The 19162-nt window shown below is 38.9% G+C and overlaps 4 protein-coding genes across 5 annotated transcripts; 1 reads left to right on the top strand and 3 right to left on the bottom strand.

The window, feature by feature from the left end:
* Window positions 1-146: 146 nt before the first annotated feature.
* Window positions 147-4684, bottom strand: LOC148168229 (syntaxin-1A homolog). Of its 2 annotated transcripts, none has more exons than XM_088046635.1 (7): window positions 4531-4684; window positions 1262-1452; window positions 1160-1210; window positions 619-1101; window positions 437-574; window positions 280-390; window positions 147-234 (listed from the first exon to the last, which is right to left on the bottom strand). In XM_088046635.1, the coding sequence occupies exons 2-7, from the start codon at window positions 1292-1294 to the stop codon at window positions 166-168; spliced, it is 885 nt and encodes a 294-aa protein (XP_087902761.1). In that variant the 5' UTR covers window positions 1295-1452; window positions 4531-4684; the 3' UTR covers window positions 147-165. The 2 variants fall into 2 exon arrangements, with proteins under 2 accessions (XP_087902761.1, XP_087902760.1); XM_088046634.1 differs by lacking the exon at window positions 4531-4684 and adding an exon at window positions 1564-1710.
* r (carbamoyl-phosphate synthetase 2, aspartate transcarbamylase, and dihydroorotase rudimentary) lies at window positions 2802-15595 on the top strand. Its single transcript, XM_088046632.1, has 11 exons — window positions 2802-3373; window positions 3422-3605; window positions 4451-4589; window positions 4637-4913; window positions 4960-5273; window positions 5320-8104; window positions 8149-8499; window positions 8548-8652; window positions 12940-14889; window positions 14938-15321; window positions 15365-15595. The coding sequence occupies exons 2-11, from the start codon at window positions 3500-3502 to the stop codon at window positions 15560-15562; spliced, it is 6609 nt and encodes a 2202-aa protein (XP_087902758.1). The 5' UTR covers window positions 2802-3373; window positions 3422-3499; the 3' UTR covers window positions 15563-15595.
* LOC148168231 (uncharacterized) lies at window positions 8523-12882 on the bottom strand. Its single transcript, XM_088046633.1, has 4 exons — window positions 12578-12882; window positions 10758-11062; window positions 9300-10708; window positions 8523-9247 (listed from the first exon to the last, which is right to left on the bottom strand). Exons 1-4 carry the CDS (start codon window positions 12811-12813, stop codon window positions 8732-8734), a joined length of 2466 nt encoding a protein of 821 aa, XP_087902759.1. The 5' UTR covers window positions 12814-12882; the 3' UTR covers window positions 8523-8731.
* LOC148168232 (uncharacterized) lies at window positions 15575-18381 on the bottom strand. Its single transcript, XM_088046636.1, has 3 exons — window positions 18178-18381; window positions 15889-16030; window positions 15575-15809 (listed from the first exon to the last, which is right to left on the bottom strand). The coding sequence occupies exons 1-3, from the start codon at window positions 18215-18217 to the stop codon at window positions 15653-15655; spliced, it is 339 nt and encodes a 112-aa protein (XP_087902762.1). The 5' UTR covers window positions 18218-18381; the 3' UTR covers window positions 15575-15652.
* Window positions 18382-19162: the final 781 nt, after the last annotated feature.

A 19162-nucleotide genomic window follows, 5' to 3' on the forward strand; every position in this document is an offset into this window, starting at 1 on the left:
GAAAAGTTCTTATAATGCTGGAGACTATGTAACAGAAGGTTCAGTTATATTTCTAGGGTTGCATACAAAATCATGCCTTCCAAAGTCGACTTTTATTATTAGGCAGGTAACAAAATTGGTTCTAGAATTACATTCGTACAATTTATAGGGCTGGAAATGCAAGTCTTAGTGAAAAACTATTATCAGTATGATCACCAGTAACAATATAACCGCCACGATAATCCAAATTTTTGTCTGCAAAAAAATTAATTACCACCACTTATTGTTAGACTTCATTACCTTCAAAGCCTTCTTCTTGTTTTTCTTGGCGGCATTCAAGTCAACAGCTCCAGCACCCACATAATCTTGCGCTGCTTGTGCTTGGTATTCTATCCTATCGATGAGTTCTTGCTAAAACGAACTGTTAGTAATTAGAAAGGCAAAGTGTCTTTTTTACTTGACTGTCTATCAAAATGGACATTTGCACGAACAAATCGCGCACTTCTGTTAACATCCGCTCGATCTGCACCAACTGTTGGTGTCTCTCTTCGACGTTGGCAAGAACTCTCTTAGCTTCAGCAGTCTCTGCTAAAATCTAAATTTATCAATCAGATCTGTAGTCAACCAAAACTAACTCACATTCTCTGTAAACACTTGGATGTCGGTACCATCCTCTAAAAGCGACGTTAATTCATCCTCGGTTACTTTAAAGTAGCCTTTCGCCACCAACTGGGAACGAATAACCTGCTTTTGGAGCGACTTGTAGTTCTCCAAGAGTTGACTATTCTCAACGAACGCCTTTTCGAATCGCTTTTTCGAAGTTGTGTATTGTATCGTCTTTATCCTCTTTTGAGCAGACTCGGCTTTTAGTTCCTTCAACTCATTTTCGAGTTCCTTCAATTTCGGTGCAAGTTGCTGCGCTAAACTCGTGTTGTTCTGAAAGAACGACTTCAACTTTTCTTCAACATCTTTCTGGTTAAATTTCAAATCTTCAATTCGCCGAAGATACACGCGAATGTCTTGATTGTTCCGTTCCAGTTGTTCTATCCATTGTCCGATAACTTCGGCTCTTTGGAACGTGTGGCGCAGATTTTTATTTTCACTGTCATCATCTTGGGCGTTCTATTTACAAAAGGTGATAACGTAGAAACGAGTTGGTAATTTAATTTCGGCTACTTACGTTTTCTATCTCCACACTCGTGCTTTGAGTTTTACCATTTTTTTCCTTAAACTACAAATGAAGAGACTGTTATAATGTGGGAAAAAAACAATGTGGTTTCACCTGTTTAAGTTCGTTAAGTCTATCCTTAACCATTGCTCTATTTCTATGATAACTGTTATCAGTTACAGTTTGAAGAGGGAATGAATTAAAAACCGGCAGCCCATTTTACACGCGCATTGTTTGCGTCAAAGTTGGACTAGTTTTGGGTTGTAAAACTGTTGGATATCATCAAAGGTGATGACTGACAGCGTCTGCAAAATTAGAGTAGACAATTATTATAATCTCACGTGTACTTAAGCGTACTGTACTATCGAAAAGAGAAATATGACTTAATATGGTTAGCAGTTCAATACTATTATTACCTGCAAAATTAAATTATTTTGATTTTTGTGTATTTGCCGTTTAGTTCACTTCAATTTTCACAATGAGTAACCTTTGATAATAGGTTAAGATAACATGTTTAATGTATTATTAACTTGAGTCAACAAATACGTAGGCAAACCACCTATTGGAGTCTCCCACCTTCTCAGGCTAGTTTAGGTGTTGAATACATTTATCATCAGTTTGACCACAAATTATTGGATTTTTTTTGTTTTTACGAGCTTGTTTAGAGTGGATTTTTAAAAAGAGTCGCTTCCATGACTTAATTATTGGACTCAAGGTTAAGATAGAAACTATAGTAGTTCGACCATGTCAAGTTAAACAGTTTTACCATTGATAAGACGATACTAAAAGCGTTTTGGACTTTATTGAATTTATTAAATCTACAGAATATGAATGAATAAAGAAAAAAATTACTTTTGAGATTGAGTGACATTAAATTCAAAGCAAATTGTCACATGCCAGTGATTCCAATACTTTTAATATAATCTTAATTGCCCTAATTTTAATTTTAAGCTGGAATCATTGCTCATGATCATTCCAGAGATCAGGAAAATTCAAATTAATCCCTTTTTTCCTATTAAATTTTGACATAAACTCGATAAGTCCCTGGAATGCGACCATCCCTTAAATTTGAATTTGAACGTGGTCCAGTTTTATCATCTGCGCACTTTTAGTGTTGTGATAAATCTCAGACCGAACGGACTCATATTTACACCAAAAACCGAAATAAATGGCTACTAAAAAGGTCATAACTGTTTTGGTAAAATGATGTGACTATAAGCATTCGCACGATCGTAACAAATCTGTTTTTTATTTTAGCTAGAATATATTTTATTTCCTTTACATGTCAATATTATGCTTGTGTGGGTGCATTTACTGCGTAAAGGGAATATTATCGCCTCATAAAACAACGAAATTTTTTATTTTGATGTGAAAGCTGTTCAGAGCAGTGAATTCTTTTTTGATGTTTGTTGACTTTTAATTAAACCCTCTCTATACAGGGTGAGTGATTGAAGTAATTATTTTATCTGGTCCTTTTATTGGTTTATTTTATGTGTAAATATTTACAAATGCGAATATAAATAGCCCTAAAAATTAATTTTTTAATTAATTTAAAATCAAAGCAGTCCTTTTTTCGCAGGGTCGCATATTATTTATTTATTCAGTATTTGCCAATCTGCGGACATCGGTTGGTTCAAAAAACATGCTTTTTCTGGTATTCAGTGAAAGTTAACACTTCAAGAAGATAATTTATGATTTTTTCCCGAGATTTCGCAAACTTATTTTTTTTTCTAAATAGTTACTCTAAAGAAAAATGAATTCGGGATACGGGCCTGCAAAAAAAGGAATCCCTTACATCAGTTATGCATATTTTACCCGATTTTTTCCAAATTGACAACTTGTTTTGAAAAGAATTGCAATAGAATTGCAATCGTTTCTCAAATTCTTCGTACTTTTACACCTGTAGCGTTCTTAGAATTGAGGCAAACCGTATTCAACGGCAATGGCGCCTCGTTCTAGAGATAACTTAATAAAACAAACAGAATAAAGTTCGTTTTATTGGTACTTCTCTGAAGACAAGCAAATAATTAAGACCGACCATTAGCATTCATCCCATTCTCCGGCATTCAACTCCTCGCTTTTGTTGACACTAAAATCTTCAAAGCCATTATCAAATCCCGACCCGCAGCATGGTGAGGGAACCGGTTAGTAAAATCTCAATTCAATTCAATCATTGCAGTAAAGCGAAAATACACAACTCCTCGCAACGCTCTCTATTTTTTTAACGTAAGTACTACATTCTTGAATTTGTCATTACTTATACTAAACCAATAGGAATAGAAAAAATATTACCGACTCAGTACCGTCGGCTTCAATAGTTTCTTCCGCTTAAACACCGCATGGTGAAGAAAAATGCCGGAAAGTGTAGATAAGCAAACCTGTTTTTTACTTCTTGAAGATGGTACCATTTTACCAGGAGAGTCCTTTGGGGCTCGAAACCAGATCGATGGAGAAGTTGGTAAGAAACAAGAAACACGTGGTTGGTGATGTTTTTAGGATGTATAGTAATATTACTTTTAAGTATTGGCAACCAATAACTCGTGGGTTATCAGTTCTAGTAGTAAAATCAGAGAAATGTTTAGACTACTTCAAGTTAAAATGTCCTTTTTAACTGAAGACATTGCTTTGATGGCGTATCATGTTAACTTGCATGTTTGGTATATTTTTATAGACTGTCCATGTCTAATCTCTTAAGTGGTGTTTTACAAGTCGTCACTTGGCGGTAATTCGAGGAAAACAAAATAAAATACCGGCGCGGCGCTGAATCTGCAGCTAATTGTTTATTTTTCACACTTTTTAATTGGTCTTTCGACTCTTGATTCAAAGGCGAACTATTGTACTGCTTCGCTACTTCATTTTAATTGTTATTGGACTCTAAAATTTAAATATGTAATTTGAATTAGACTAAATATCAATTTATTAATACACATAATATCTATTTATTTACTGAGATCGCATTCTTGTAATTTCACAAAGCATAACTATTTAAACTGCTTAATTGGTCTAAGGTTAATACAATAAATTCATTGTCATCTAGTGGAGGCTATTTTTCAAGGACGGCTTCGCAGTAACTTTTGCTTTTTGCATGTGGAGCTAATTTTTTATTCAAATAAGAGCACTTGGATATTGATTTATACCAGAATAACACTCCAAAGTTTGGAAATATGACAATATTAGGGCAATGACAACAGTTCCAAAATAATATTCTTACACCATATTGAATCTTCCGTGGTTAAACAAGATATGTTGTTTCTTCTCATTGCGATTTAAATTAATTGTACCTTTTTTTGACCGAAATATCAGTCTTCCAGACTGGAATGGTCGGCTACCCCGAATCTTTAACCGACCCCAGCTACCACTCCCAAATCTTAGTCTTAACTTACCCTCTGATTGGAAACTACGGCGTCCCGGAACCAGTCAAAGACCAAAATGGTTTGCCCTAGTAAGTTGAAACTACCCTCGAAACCACGATCTACTGTTCACTTCCAGTTTCTTTGAATCTCATCGTATTTGGGCTGCTGGTCTCGTCGTCGGGGAACACTGCGACAGTCCGAGTCACTGGCGCAGCGTTCGAAATCTCTCCGAATGGATGAAAACCGAAAACATTCCTGGAATTCAAGGGATAGATACCAGACAGCTCACGAAAAAAATCAGGGAAAAAGGGACGATTCTCGGGAGAATTGTTTATAGTCTCCCTATAACTACCGACAATATTAAAATTGTGGATCCTAACACTAGGAATTTGGTCCAAGAAGTTTCTGTGACGGTAACTCAGTTTTCTTACTTAACAAAATTGCAGTGAATTATTTTAGAAAGTGGTAACGTTCAATCCGAGCGGCACCCCCAGGATTTGCACGATTGACTGCGGCTTGAAATACAACCAAATTCGGTGTCTTATCAACAGAGGCGCCCGTGTTGATTTAGTCCCATGGGACCACAAACTTAACATAAAAGACTACGATGGTTTGTTCCTCAGTAATGGTCCTGGAGACCCGGCGATGTGTAAAACTACCATTCAGAACCTGAGAGAAGTCATTAAAGGTCCCGTTATCAAGCCGATTTTTGGTATTTGTTTAGGGCATCAGCTCCTCTCCGTGGCAATAGGCTGTCAGAGCTTCAAAATGAAGTAAGTTCGGCGTTTTTAATTACCACTTGTTTTATCATTTTTTTAGGTATGGTAACCGTGGTCACAACCAGCCGTGTATCCATCATGGTACCAATCGCTGCTACATGACGTCTCAAAACCACGGATTTGCGATAAATACAGACACCCTACCGAAAGACTGGGAAGTTTTGTTCACCAACGCCAACGACAAAACCAACGAAGGAATAATTCACTCGTCTCTGCCATACTTCAGTGTGCAGTTCCATCCGGAGCACACCGCAGGTCCTCAAGATCTCGAGTGTCTTTTCGATGTTTTTCTGGAGTTGGTGCGCACCAACAACGTCTCCGCCAAGGCTCTTCTAACTCAGAAACTAACGTATGAACCGCCACCACTTCTTCCAGAACGCCCCAAAAAAGTTCTGATCATCGGCTCTGGCGGCCTCTCCATCGGTCAAGCTGGGGAGTTTGACTACTCGGGTTCCCAAGCGATCAAAGCGCTTCGCGAAGAGAATATTCAAACGGTTTTGATAAACCCCAACATTGCCACAGTGCAAACCTCCAAAGGTTTAGCCGATAAAGTGTACTTCCTTCCGTTGGTCCCCGGATATGTTGAACAAGTCATCCGCGTGGAACGTCCTGGAGGTGTTCTTCTAACATTCGGAGGGCAAACTGGGCTCAACTGTGGCGTTGAACTTGAAAGAGCGGGTATTTTCAAAAAGTACAACATCAAGATTCTCGGGACGCCCATTCAGGCGATTATTGACACCGAAGATCGCAAAATTTTTAGTGAAAGAATTGCTGCTATTGGTGAGAAGGTTGCTCCAAGCATGGCTGCGCATTCAGTGGAGGAGGCGTTGGAGGCGGCCGAACAATTGGGGTATCCTGTGATGGCAAGAGCTGCTTTTTCATTAGGAGGCTTGGGATCTGGTTTTGCCAACACGAAAGAAGAACTGAAGACTTTGGCCATGCAAGCGCTGGCACATTCGAGTCAGTTGATCATCGACAAATCTTTGAAGGGATGGAAAGAAGTTGAGTATGAAGTGGTGAGAGACGCTTTCGATAACTGCATCACAGTTTGTAACATGGAGAATGTTGATCCTTTGGGGATTCACACCGGAGAGTCGATAGTGGTAGCCCCCAGTCAAACCCTCTCAAATAAGGAGTACAACATGTTAAGAACCACCGCTATTAAAGTGATTCGCAACTTTGGAGTTGTTGGAGAGTGCAATATTCAGTACGCTCTCAATCCCTACTCTGAACAGTATTACATCATTGAAGTCAACGCTCGTTTGTCTCGCAGCTCCGCTCTTGCAAGCAAAGCCACAGGTTATCCGCTTGCTTACATCGCCGCAAAACTAGCCCTCGGAGTCCCTCTTCCTAATATAAACAACTCTGTGACTGGTGTCACCACCGCTTGCTTTGAACCCAGTTTAGACTACTGCGTGGTGAAGATTCCTCGATGGGACCTCCACAAGTTTTCTCGCGTCAGCACTAAAATCGGCAGCTCGATGAAGAGCGTAGGTGAGGTGATGGCCATCGGAAGAAAATTCGAAGAAGCATTCCAAAAAGCTCTTCGCATGGTTGATGAAAACGTAATTGGCTTCGACCCTTATCTCAAAGAAGTCAACGACGAAGAGTTGAAAGAACCGACTGATAAGAGAATGTTTGTCGTTGCCGCCGCTCTCAAGAAAGGTTACTCCGTCGACAAACTGTACGAGTTGACAAAAATCGATCGTTGGTTCTTGGAGAAAATGAAGAAGATAATAGATTGTTCGACGTTGCTGGAAACCATAGACCAGTCACATCTTTCTCACGACATTTTATTGAAAGCGAAGCAGATCGGGTTTTCGGACAAGCAGATCGCTTCTGCTGTTAAAAGCACGGAGTTGGCCATCAGGAGACAACGAGGAGAATACGGGATTAAACCGTTTGTCAAGCAGATTGATACAGTCGCTGCTGAGTGGCCTGCTACTACGAACTATCTCTACTTAACATACAACGCGTCTTCGCATGATCTGACATTTGAAGAAAAACACACTATGGTTATCGGGTCTGGAGTTTACCGAATTGGAAGTTCTGTGGAGTTTGATTGGTGCGCTGTTGGGTGCTTAAGAGAGCTCCGAAGACTTGGAAGAAAAACAATAATGGTCAATTACAATCCTGAGACTGTCAGTACCGACTATGACATGTCGGATCGGTTGTACTTTGAAGAAATATCCTTCGAGGTCGTGATGGATATTTACAACATTGAAGATCCTGTGGGGATTATACTATCAATGGGGGGGCAACTCCCCAATAACATTGCGATAGATTTACATAGACAACAAGCAAGGATTTTGGGGACATCACCAGACTCCATCGATGGCGCAGAGAACCGCTTCAAGTTCTCTCGCATGTTGGACAGGATTGGCATAATGCAGCCGCGATGGAAAGAACTAACTAATCTTAAATCAGCTATTGCGTTCTGTGAAGAAGTCGGATATCCCTGCTTGGTGCGACCATCGTACGTTTTGAGTGGCGCCGCAATGAACGTCGCTCATTCAAACCAAGACCTTGAGACGTACCTAAATGCCGCCAGCGACGTGAGCAAAGAACACCCCGTGGTCATCTCGAAGTTCATTCTTGAATCTAAAGAAATCGACGTGGACGCCGTAGCCTGCGATGGTGTGATTCTCTGCATGGCGGTATCCGAACACGTCGAGAATGCTGGAGTCCACTCTGGAGACGCCACCTTAGTCACACCGCCTCAAGATATCAACAGCGAGACTCTGATGAAGATCAAACAGATTTGTAAGGCCATAGCGGCGTCTTTGGAGGTGACCGGTCCTTTCAACATGCAACTAATTGCGAAGGTAAGAACGTGTTTTAGTTGTTTCCATTTTGACTTTATTTCCAGGACAACGACTTGAAAGTCATCGAATGTAATGTCCGAGTCTCCCGATCTTTCCCTTTCGTCTCCAAGACGTTGGATCATGACTTTGTCGCCATGGCCACGAGAGTAATAGTCGGAGAGATTGTGCAACCGGTGGATGTTCTCCCCGGTTGTGGGAAAGTCGGCGTTAAAGTCCCGCAATTTTCGTTTTCGCGCTTAGCCGGCGCTGATTTCATGTTGGGCGTTGAGATGGCATCCACAGGTGAAGTCGCCTGTTTTGGTGATAACAGATTTGAAGCGTACTTGAAGGCTATGATGAGTACCGGCTTCTGTATTCCAGAGAAATCAATTCTTTTGTCGATCGGCAGTTTCAAGGTGATTACAATAAAACTCAAATAATGGGTACTGACTTTTTATTTACAGCATAAAATGGAGCTGCTTCCTAGCATGAGAGTGTTACAGAAACTAGGCTACAAGCTGTTCGCGAGTTTGGGTACCGCCGACTTTTACAACGAACATGGTGTTCAGGTAATCCTAAAATTACAGACTAGAATACAGAGAAAGACAGGCCAGACTGTCAACTATATCGACACTGAGTTGTGCTTTCTTAGCGTGATTCGATGGTGTCCGAAAAATTTATACTTTTTCTATCGCTAGATTTTCTGCGATCGTCCTGGTAGTTACTATTCCTTAAAATACTAGCTTGCTTCTTTACGTTGGTTTGTTTCTTCACTTTGTTGAACGGAACCGCCGTGTTGTGGAACGCATTGTTCAGTTTATTAAGATTGATGTTGTTACCTTTGACTTGTTGGGTTAACTCCCAGTTGAACTGTGCAGAGTTTCGTTTAGGAGTTGAAGGTGGTATTTCGTAGGTCTCCGTCACTGATAATTTCTTAGAAGTATCCTCCTCTTTTCTGATGCTTTCATTTAATTCTCTGGCATCGGCTTCCAAACCAAAGTCCTCCAAAATCTTAGTTAGATAAGTTGCTTGCTTCAAAAAAAACAAAGCCTGTCGCTGTGTCGCTAGTCTTCTACTCCTTTTGGCCATTTCGAGGAAATGTTTAATGAAGAACATCAAAAGGGCTCGGGTTTTGAACATATCGAACTTCTTCTCATATTGCCACTGTAAACAAAAATCAAAAATTAGACTCAAATCATCTTTCTTTGCAACTCACCTCATAATCAATGGAATCATTGGATCCTCGTCTTTCTACTTTGAGATTCTCTTCGCGGTGCTCTTCATCTAATTTCTTTTGGATGAATTTTTCCCGGTTGATTTTTTCCTGCTTCGCCTTCCATCGAATTTCCTTTTTGTAGTTTGTGTCGCCATCGACTTTAGGCCGTCTGTTCTTTGGGTTGATGTTTGGTGGTCGCATCTCGAGGATTCTGGGGTTGATCAACTGGTTAGATGTCGCGGTAAGGATGCCGTAGAGTTCTTTGAGATCGATTTGTGGGTAGAACTTATGACTAGTATATCGCAGGTTTCTTAGAGCACCGATGAAATAAATCGCTGGTGATTCTAACACATTGTGGAAAACTCTTTGCGCGTGTGTTAAGTGCTTGTTCGGGACGTTAAGAAACACATTTTTGCGTTTGATGAAGAAGTCGGACATGTTTCCGGTTGCTAACTTCTGCATGAAGCTTTTTATGACGAGGATTAATTTACTGCCTAATCTATGCTCCGGCCAGTCTCTGGGGTTGGACTCGCATTCCCAGTACATGTGGGTTCTTATATGGTCGACTAGTAAACCGTCGTACTTCTTAACCACAGGTTCTATGTACGATTTGTATACTGTTAGAAGGAAGAGGAAGGCTCGCATCTGAGTGTGACTCATATGAGTGTCCAAATATCTTTGAGCTTTAGGAAAACCAACTTCCCACTCGATTTCATTATCCTCGTTTTCACCCCTCTTCGGTATGTACCCTCTGGGAACAAGAACACAATTCAGGGAGCGTATGTCGTTGATCATATTACTCTTAGGCCATCGGTATTCTTCCCCGAACTTCCCCCACATCGTGGGTCTCTCAGCTCTGTCATGGAATTCAAAAGTTAGTTCAATAGGCCATTGAATAGCAACAGACGGGATAATTTCACAAGGTAGCAAACTAAAATCTTCATCAATATCTTGGAGGTTACAGAAAATCTTCCCCGGGATAGCTTTAGCTAAGTTGATTTCAGCGTTATCAAATCCTAGAGCTTGCGCTAAAGAATTTGGGAAAACGGCATTTTGAAAATGTTTCATGAACCCGCTCGACGAGATATAAGTTAGAGTTTCAAACAACTCTTTTATAACCGGAGGCTCTTCCATTTCTTCGTACTCTTCTTCATCGGAATCATCCTCTGTCTCGTCGTATTTTTTAACTTTGCGAACAGCAAAACACGTTTTGGGTAAAGTATCTCTTCTTTCGCAACTCGTAATGTTGATGGGTTTCGGAGTATTAACACTCGCAAAGGTGGTGTACTCATAAATTTCATCATCTGGTTCAGTCGACGGTCCAGGTTTAGGTTCAGCGCTCTCAGGCTTCTGATCAGGTTGTGCGATCTTTCTCGGCTGACTAGGCGCACATCTCAATTTGACGAAACCTTGAAAAATCATTGTAAATTCTTTAGATTGTCTTATCAGTTAACAAACCTTGATGATCTTCCAAATTTTGAACAAAAACTTGGTAGCTTGGTTTATCAATGGCACTATATTGAGGTGTGTGTTTCGACTCTATCACTTCAATGTTATCATTGACCACGTAGAATCTTCTCGGGACCAAAGGCTCTATCTTGTTTTTATTGCCTCCATGAACTCGTTGAAACTTCACATTTCTGCTCACTTTCTCGAAAATCACGTCGGGGATGACACATTCTATAGTTTCATCCCGGAGGAGAGTCGGGTTTAGTTCTCTTTCGAGGGTTGTTCTACTGGAGTATTGGAGGCGGATTTTTTCCCTAAGATTTAGCGATAAGTTATGGCGGAAATGTAATTATCACGTCGAGGAATGTGGAATGGCTTTGATTACGCAAGCGAGATTTAATTTGATTGAGTTTTAGTTTCACAGAACTCTTTTAAGTGTCAGCTATTAACAAAGTTTAAGTAGCAGAAAAATATTGTAAAAATAATTCACTGTACATTGTCTGAGATAAAAATCATGTTATTTTAAGCAGGCACAGAAAAGATAAAAATGCAAGCATTTCTCAAGTTTAAGTGGTGATTTCTTGCATATTTTCTTATCTTGCCCTGTTATGCTCTAAATCACGTGTTTTTATCAATTTTTTACTTATTTTTTGAGCTTTACTTAAGTAAATTTTAGGTGCAGCACTTCGATTTTTAATCGATTTAAAATCACACCAAGTAGATTTAATCTGTACTCTTAGGTTTAAGTATGCATTTAAATTGAATTGATTGCAGATAAAGTTTTAAATGCTGATTCAATAATGAAAAAACATGCTTGAGGAAGAAATTTTTTCCAGAAATTTCAGTTATTTTTGATATACAGATTTATGTATTTCTCCAGAGAGATTCCTTGATAGTTTCATTAAAATCAAAACATTGTTGAGATATGAACAAACTAATTTTTTTTTGATTCGTTTTTTGTACCAGAGATTTATTGTTGTCTTAATTATTTTATTACAGAGAAATTTCTGTCTGAAATTGAGTTCTGACTTTTTTTGATATTACGTCAAGTGAAAACACTTTAAAAATGCAATATAATTATTTATCAGCAAAAGTACTTATACAATTCAAAAGTAAATAATAATTAAGCGATTAGATAAAAAAATTACCTGAAAAACTAAAAATGGAAAACCCGACAAAATTTTGTCCAATCAAATTTTAAAAATCAAATTTTAAGAAACAGATTGTTGAATTTGAATTAAAGGAAAAACAGATTTTCAACTACATTTTCTCGGTTGCATTATTAAATGAAATGAATTTTTCACTTCCAAAACGATTTAAATAATCTTTATCGAAACATGATGATTAAGATGTATCTAATACCTTTGTATGCTTACGTGTAAAGTACATCATAATAGTGATGATACAAATAATTCATAATAACATAGTTACTGTTTCATAATAGCATAGTTACCATCTCATAATAGCACAGTTGCCATTAATCCATAATATTCAACGTTTTTATGCAAACGAAAGCAACTCCAAAGACCAAAATTAAAGACATTCTGAAAATCTGCATTTATTTATATTAATTCTAACATAAAATATCTTGGAAAATGCTTTTCTCGCTGTTTCATCGCGTATAAAACTTCCGTCAAAAATTGGAAATTTGCAGAACTGTTGAGTGGTAACATTGCCACCTTCGTCCATGTTTCGATAAAGCTTTGTATTTACTACGGATATTAAGTAATTCATAAAAAACTCGGACGTTAACAAGTAACGTCCTCGTTCATTATGAATTACTTAATATCCTTCTCAAATAAATAGCTATAAAATAAATGGCGACTTACTTCTCAAAATTTTCAAAAAACATCACTGACATCAACAAATTATTGAGCACAAAAATCTGCGGCGACTCCAACAGTTCTTTCTTTAATTTGGCCACTTCCACATCGTCGTATTTCATTTGCGACATGTCACCTCCATCGTTTTCGGTCCTCATCATTAAATCCAGGTCTAAATGGCTTCGTCTGTTGGACACCCGAGTATTCTCAACTTTGGTATCTTGCGAAAGACAATTTCCCATCTTAGACACGATCACTCATATTAGTAGCACCTTTCGTTCAACTATGTACCTTACAATCACGAACATTTATCTTAAGTATGAACGTGATAGATTAGATTAACTTGATTTAAAAATTTATCGATTTAGGTGGAATCCGTTCAATGGACATTTGAAAATATCGACGCGATAACTAGTCAAGGAGAATTGACACATTTGGCTGACTTTTTATCGACTAAAAAATTTGATTTGGTAATTAATCTTCCGATGCGAAACGGAGGGGCAAGAAGAGTGTCGTCTTTCATGACACACGGATACAGAACTAGACGTTTAGCGATTGACTATTCTATTCCCTTGGTTACTGATGTTAAATGCACAAAGCTTCTGGTGGAGGCGCTAAGACTGATTGGAAAAGCCCCATCGATGAAAACACACACTGATTGTATATCTTCACGGCGTCTGGTGAAGCTTCCTGGTCTGATCGACGCTCATGTACATGTGAGAGAGCCTGGAGCAACTCACAAAGAAGATTACTCTTCTTGTACGGCCGCAGCATTAGCTGGAGGAGTCACTTTGATCTGTGCCATGCCCAATACAAATCCTGCTGTGATCGACCAAGAGTCGTTGACACTAGTTAAGGGTTTAGCCGCGAAGAGAGCACGGTGCGACTATGCCATCTTCATGGGAGCCTCTTCAGATAACTACTCCAAGATTCCTGAACTCGCTCCGGAGGTTGCTGGGTTAAAGATGTACTTAAACGAAACTTTCACAACGTTGCGTCTAAACGATCTTAACGTTTGGAGTAAACACTTGGCGAGTTGGCCAAAGAAAGCTCCTCTTTGTGTCCATGCAGAAGGACAGACTACTGCTGCTATAATTCTAATGGCGAGCTTGCAGAATCGTCCAGTTCATATCTGTCACGTTGCTCGGAAAGAAGAAATTCTGATCATCAAAGCGGCTAAAGAAAAAGGCCTGAATATAACCTGCGAGGTGTGTCCTCATCATCTCTTCTTGTCCACGAAAGACATCAAGACTTTGGGAATGTGTAAAAGTCAAGTTAGACCAATGCTCATGAGCGAAGAAGATCAGAAGGCGCTCTGGGACAACTTACACGTTATTGATTGTTTCGCCACCGACCATGCTCCTCATACTCTTGAAGAGAAGACCGGAACGAATCCTCCTCCAGGTTTTCCTGGGTTGGAGACCATCTTACCACTCCTGTTGAACGCGGTCAATGAGAAGAGACTCACTATAGACGACATTGTTACGAAGTTCTATCGGAATCCGAAGAAGATCTTCAATTTACCGGACCAACCCAACACTTATGTTGAAGTTGATTTGGACGAAGAATGGGTGATTCCGGAGAATACGGCTTACAGTAAAGCGCGCTGGACTCCCTTCGCTGGTAAAACAGTGAAAGGAGCAGTTCATCGAGTTGTTCTTCGCGGTGAAGTAGCTTACGTCGACGGCCAGATTTTAGTACAACCAGGTTTCGGTCAAAACGTGCGCAACTGGGAAATAAAGAAGACGTTCCACGATGTAACTCCAGCTCCGACCATCACCAACGGTTACGCAGACAAAATCGAGTACAACGACGGCCAAACTAACGAGATCTTCAAGAACTTGCTCGCGGGAGGAAAAGTCCACTTCTCTAGTGACCTCCACTTTGATAACCGACTAAATGTCACCTCGCCAACTCCTCCAATCATTGGAGGAAGAATCAGAAATGACAGCATATCGAGTTTGGATCACTCGACACGTCTCGTCAACAAGCACATTCTGTCCGTTGACATGTTCACTAAAGACGAATTGAATGATATTTTCAACCTCGCGCAGAGCTTCCGTGTTAACGTGAGCAAAGATCGCCCAGTTGACCACATTTTGAGAGGAAAAGTCATGGCGTCGATTTTCTACGAAGTCAGCACGAGAACTAGCTGCAGTTTCGCCGCGGCCATGCAAAGATTGGGCGGAGGAGTCATTTATATGGACGAGACGAGCTCTTCGGTGAAGAAAGGAGAGACTTTGGAGGATTCAGTGGCGGTAATGGCTGGATACGCCGATGTTGTCGTTCTGCGGCATCCGACGCCCGGGTCTGTTCTTGTAAGTTTTAATTTTAGTTTGTTGGGTTTATTGACATTTTTCCTATAGCGGGCTTCTCATCACTGCCGGAAACCTTTAATAAACGCAGGAGATGGCATTGGAGAACACCCGAGCCAAGCACTCCTCGACATCTTCACCATCCGTGAAGAAATCGGTACGGTTAACGGTATGACCATCACTCTGGTTGGTGATCTGAAGAACGGTCGTACCGTACACTCCTTGGCAAGATTGTTAACACTGTACAACGTGCAGTTGAGATATGTGAGCCCTGCAAATTTGAAGATGCCAAGCCACATCACGAGTTTTGTGGCTTCCAAAGGGATCCCTCAGAACGAGTTTAGTTCTTTGGAGGAAGCCCTACCAGACACTGATGTTTTGTACATGACAAGAATACAACGCGAGAGATTTTCTTCGGAGGAGGAGTACCAGAAGGTGAGTTAACTAATTGAGATTTTAAGTGAACATGGTTTTGTAGGCTTGTGGACACTTTGTTGTGACCCCTCAACTTATGACGAGGGCTAAAAGAAAGATGGTAGTGCTCCATCCTCTACCGAGGGTCTTTGAAATAAGTCCCGAGTTTGATACGGATCCACGAGCTGCGTATTTCAGACAAGCCGAATGCGGGATGTATGTAAGGATGGCTCTACTGGCAATGGTCTTAGGAAGATTCTAATATGTAAATAAATAAACAGGAGAATACGTTTTATTTTCAGTCTTTCAGTATAAATACCTAAAAATAATTAAAATACGTGTTGTTTAAAGTTTAAACTATCACATTCGACGAGGACGGCTCAGGTTCTTGCATTTTATCAGCAAAAGTTTCTTCGTCTTCTCTCACAGCGCGGCCAGCTCCCAGTTTCGGCACTTTAAGTCGGAGGACTCGCCGTGGTTTTCTTTGTTGCTCCAATTTGACTAGTTTCCTAAAATAATTCTGATTAGAATCAAGATAACTTTTTAGTTTGGATTATGTTTTTAGTGAGGTAGTTAAAAAATACTCACTCTTGTCGACAGTCTATGAAAATCGCAACTCCAAACAAGAGAGTTATCGTAAGTATTGCCGATACCACGAAAATTATCACAGTCGCTATTCCATTCGTTGGCTCGTCGATGTCTGGAGAGAGAGTAGACTGACTAGAATTTTCTGGAACAGAATTAATGACTTAATGTGGGGTTTTTTGTTGGTTTATGGAGGCGGAACTCGGAACGGCAATTATTATGTAATAAACAGCAATTTCCAGAGTGCAGGAATCATCAGAATAGAAAGAATGTGGACGAATCAAGGTCTTTGAAGTGGTTTATTACGGGTTTAACAGTAAACGTAGAGTGGCGATGGTACTTTTTGCAAAGTTTATAGCAGAAAATGATCTTTTCTAAAGGCTTGAAGCAGAAATGATAACAACTAAACAAGGATAAATATCGTTGTTGAAAATCAGGTAAAAAAATGCGAGCGAAGCGAGCGTTATTTTCGAAATAAATTCCACGCTCTCAATAGTTTTTCGCGAACGAACGTATCTCAAGGAATCCCGTTGTTTGAATTGAAAATATTTTTACTCGCTTATTGTTATTGTTCGCAGTTCCATCAATAAAAACAATCAGACACGTGTCGAGGATAAACTGGACATTAAACGTAGTAATTAATTGATTATCTTCAAACCAAATACTAGATAATCCAATGATTGTATTCCACAAAATCATTTTAGTTAATAGTGATAGTCGTAAATGGTTCCGGTTTCACTGGAACAAACGCAAGCGAACTTCTGGGATTTGTCATTTAATTTTAATGACTGCAATTAGGTTTAATTTAATTTGATACTGCAATGATTGTTTTGCGCGGATATCAAATCCCTGATATTTCCTTACATCATAAAGTAAACACACTTTCAAAATTTTCGGTTTGGTCTCTTTACATAACTGTGTGTCTTGATATCATGAATTATCTAACTGAAGGCGTGAAATTCTAACCGAAAACAAACCCAATAACTGCTTGACCCCGACATTCACTTCCGTAACCATCATTTCAAGAATTCATCGACTGTCTTACAGTTTTATTTCCCGGAGTTTTACAAAGAACGTTTGAATATGATTTGCATAATCGATCAGGAAATTTAAATCACTGGATTAATCTATAATTTCCCTGAAATCGTTGATTTAATTTGTAACGGTCTTAAATTCCTAGAAATCGGATCGCAGTGGTATTTTATAGTTGGATCCACCCACTAAATGGAGAAGAGGAGTGAATTCGGATTAAAATCCAAAAAAGAATTATTTCATTGGCTCGCCTCGCCTTTATCAAAATAGTTTTTGCAACAAAAAACGCATAAGACAACCCAACTCAAGCGCTAATCTCCTACGTAACTTTTCATTGGCTAAATGCATTAAACTATATTGTCTTCCCATTTATGAATTGTTTTGCGGAGTTAAAAATGTCCTAAATAATCTGCAAAATCCTCCTTGAAATGATGTTAATTGTGCCATAAAAGGTTAAGCAACTTTTGGTTTAATGTTAAATCAAACATGACCTCACTTGAAATATCATTAGCACATCCAATTGACTTTGGTGATCTCTAATAACAGTTCATTGTAAAAAAATGATCGTAAAAATAGCAACTGTTGATGTCTAGGAATAGATAACGGACAAGTGTTGCTTTTATATTAAATTTTAAATTATCGCAAAACTTTTAAAAAATAGAAGGTAAACTCTTATGATGAATACAGTGCCTAAACATTTAAGAAAAGCAAACGGTAAATTTTTATCCAAACTGGCAAACTTTAGGCAACAACTCGCGAAACTAGTGCCAATTAGTGCTGGATTTTCAACACAATAGTTAACGAAATTACCGCTTCCTTTTTACAAAACCCATCATTAATCGCTGATTACGTACAAAACCGGAATCATCGGATGAATATTAAGTTTCGTCCTACTTTTTTGTCTACTTCATTGCGTATTCCACGAGCATAACTCAAGAAGGACGTGATGATAAACCAAGACAATAATAAATTAATTTTACTGTGAAATTCTCTAAGCATTGTCCAAGGAGCTGTGACGCAATTATATTCTAATTTTTTTATCTTAATCTCCTTTTAGAATAAGCAAACAATGAAAAAGAAAGTGGGCCATTGAGTTGAACCCAAAAATTTCAATCTGTTTTACTCCAATGATTCACGCCACTGATAACAGGTATCACTCAAGAAATCTGATAACTAGTGATTCGTGGAAAAATGATCTCTGCCTCTCATTAATTCTCTTAAATTCTATAATTATATGGCTAGAACACTCAAAGCACTCACCGTCTATCCACGCCGTGTTACTTTCTTCAAGCAGATCCATAGTGTTCCTCCTAGAATAATTCACAGACCGTCACTGAACAAAATACTCTAATTAATGACGTGTTTTGTGTGATATCGTGGTATACAATCCCGTTTATCTCTTCGCACACACATTCACCAAACTGATAATAAACATTGTCTGATGGTTGTTGAACAATTCAAAAACATAACATAAACTATCTACTTTGCTGGGGAGATCCTGAAAGTAGAGTGGGGCGTTTAGCTGGTACGAGTGGTACGGAAAAAGCCTCAGTGATTTCCGCTCTTTTGAGATTTCTCTACCTGCTCGTGGAAGAAGTGGTACTCTGGAGCGGTTGGGATTTTTGAACGATACATGATTCCGCGAAGAGGTCTCTCGATGATTCGAGAGTTCTTCAAACTCATAACTTGATATGATAATGCATTAGTTTGGAATTTCCCACTGATAGGAGGTGACACAAAATTATTGTTTTGACAAAAAATGCGCGGACACGCTTATTATTTTTTTACCGGCGTGTTCCTATCTGTGAATTTGTCAATGGTGCAAGGTCGTGACATTTTTTTTAACCAACCTTCAGTTTTTGTTTAAATGATTACAGTAGTTCGTTTATAATATGGAAGTTATTTGGTTGGAGATTTTTGGATTTATTTACAGAAAGGAAATCATAATAAAATTTCTGCAAACCGATTCGTATTGTTCTAACTTGTCCGCTAATTTGGTGATAAATTTTCTTTTGTGACGATAACATAACAGGTGGATAAATATTGACTTTTTGTACGAGAATGATTAAGTTAATACTAATACAAAAAGTTGTAGATAAAAAAACTTGTTAATTATGTTTGAACTATCATTTATATGTACCTATATGAAATTTTCTATGGTACAAATTGAGATAAGTAATTTCTTTGTATTCTTTATATTGCTGCTTGATAAAATTTAATGGAATTAAAATTAATCCAGTAAACA

Source organism: Gnatocerus cornutus, chromosome 9, assembly GCF_029298725.1.
Source record: "Gnatocerus cornutus isolate USDA-ARS CGAHR chromosome 9, icGnaCorn1.1, whole genome shotgun sequence".
Lineage (NCBI taxonomy): Eukaryota > Metazoa > Arthropoda > Insecta > Coleoptera > Tenebrionidae > Gnatocerus > Gnatocerus cornutus.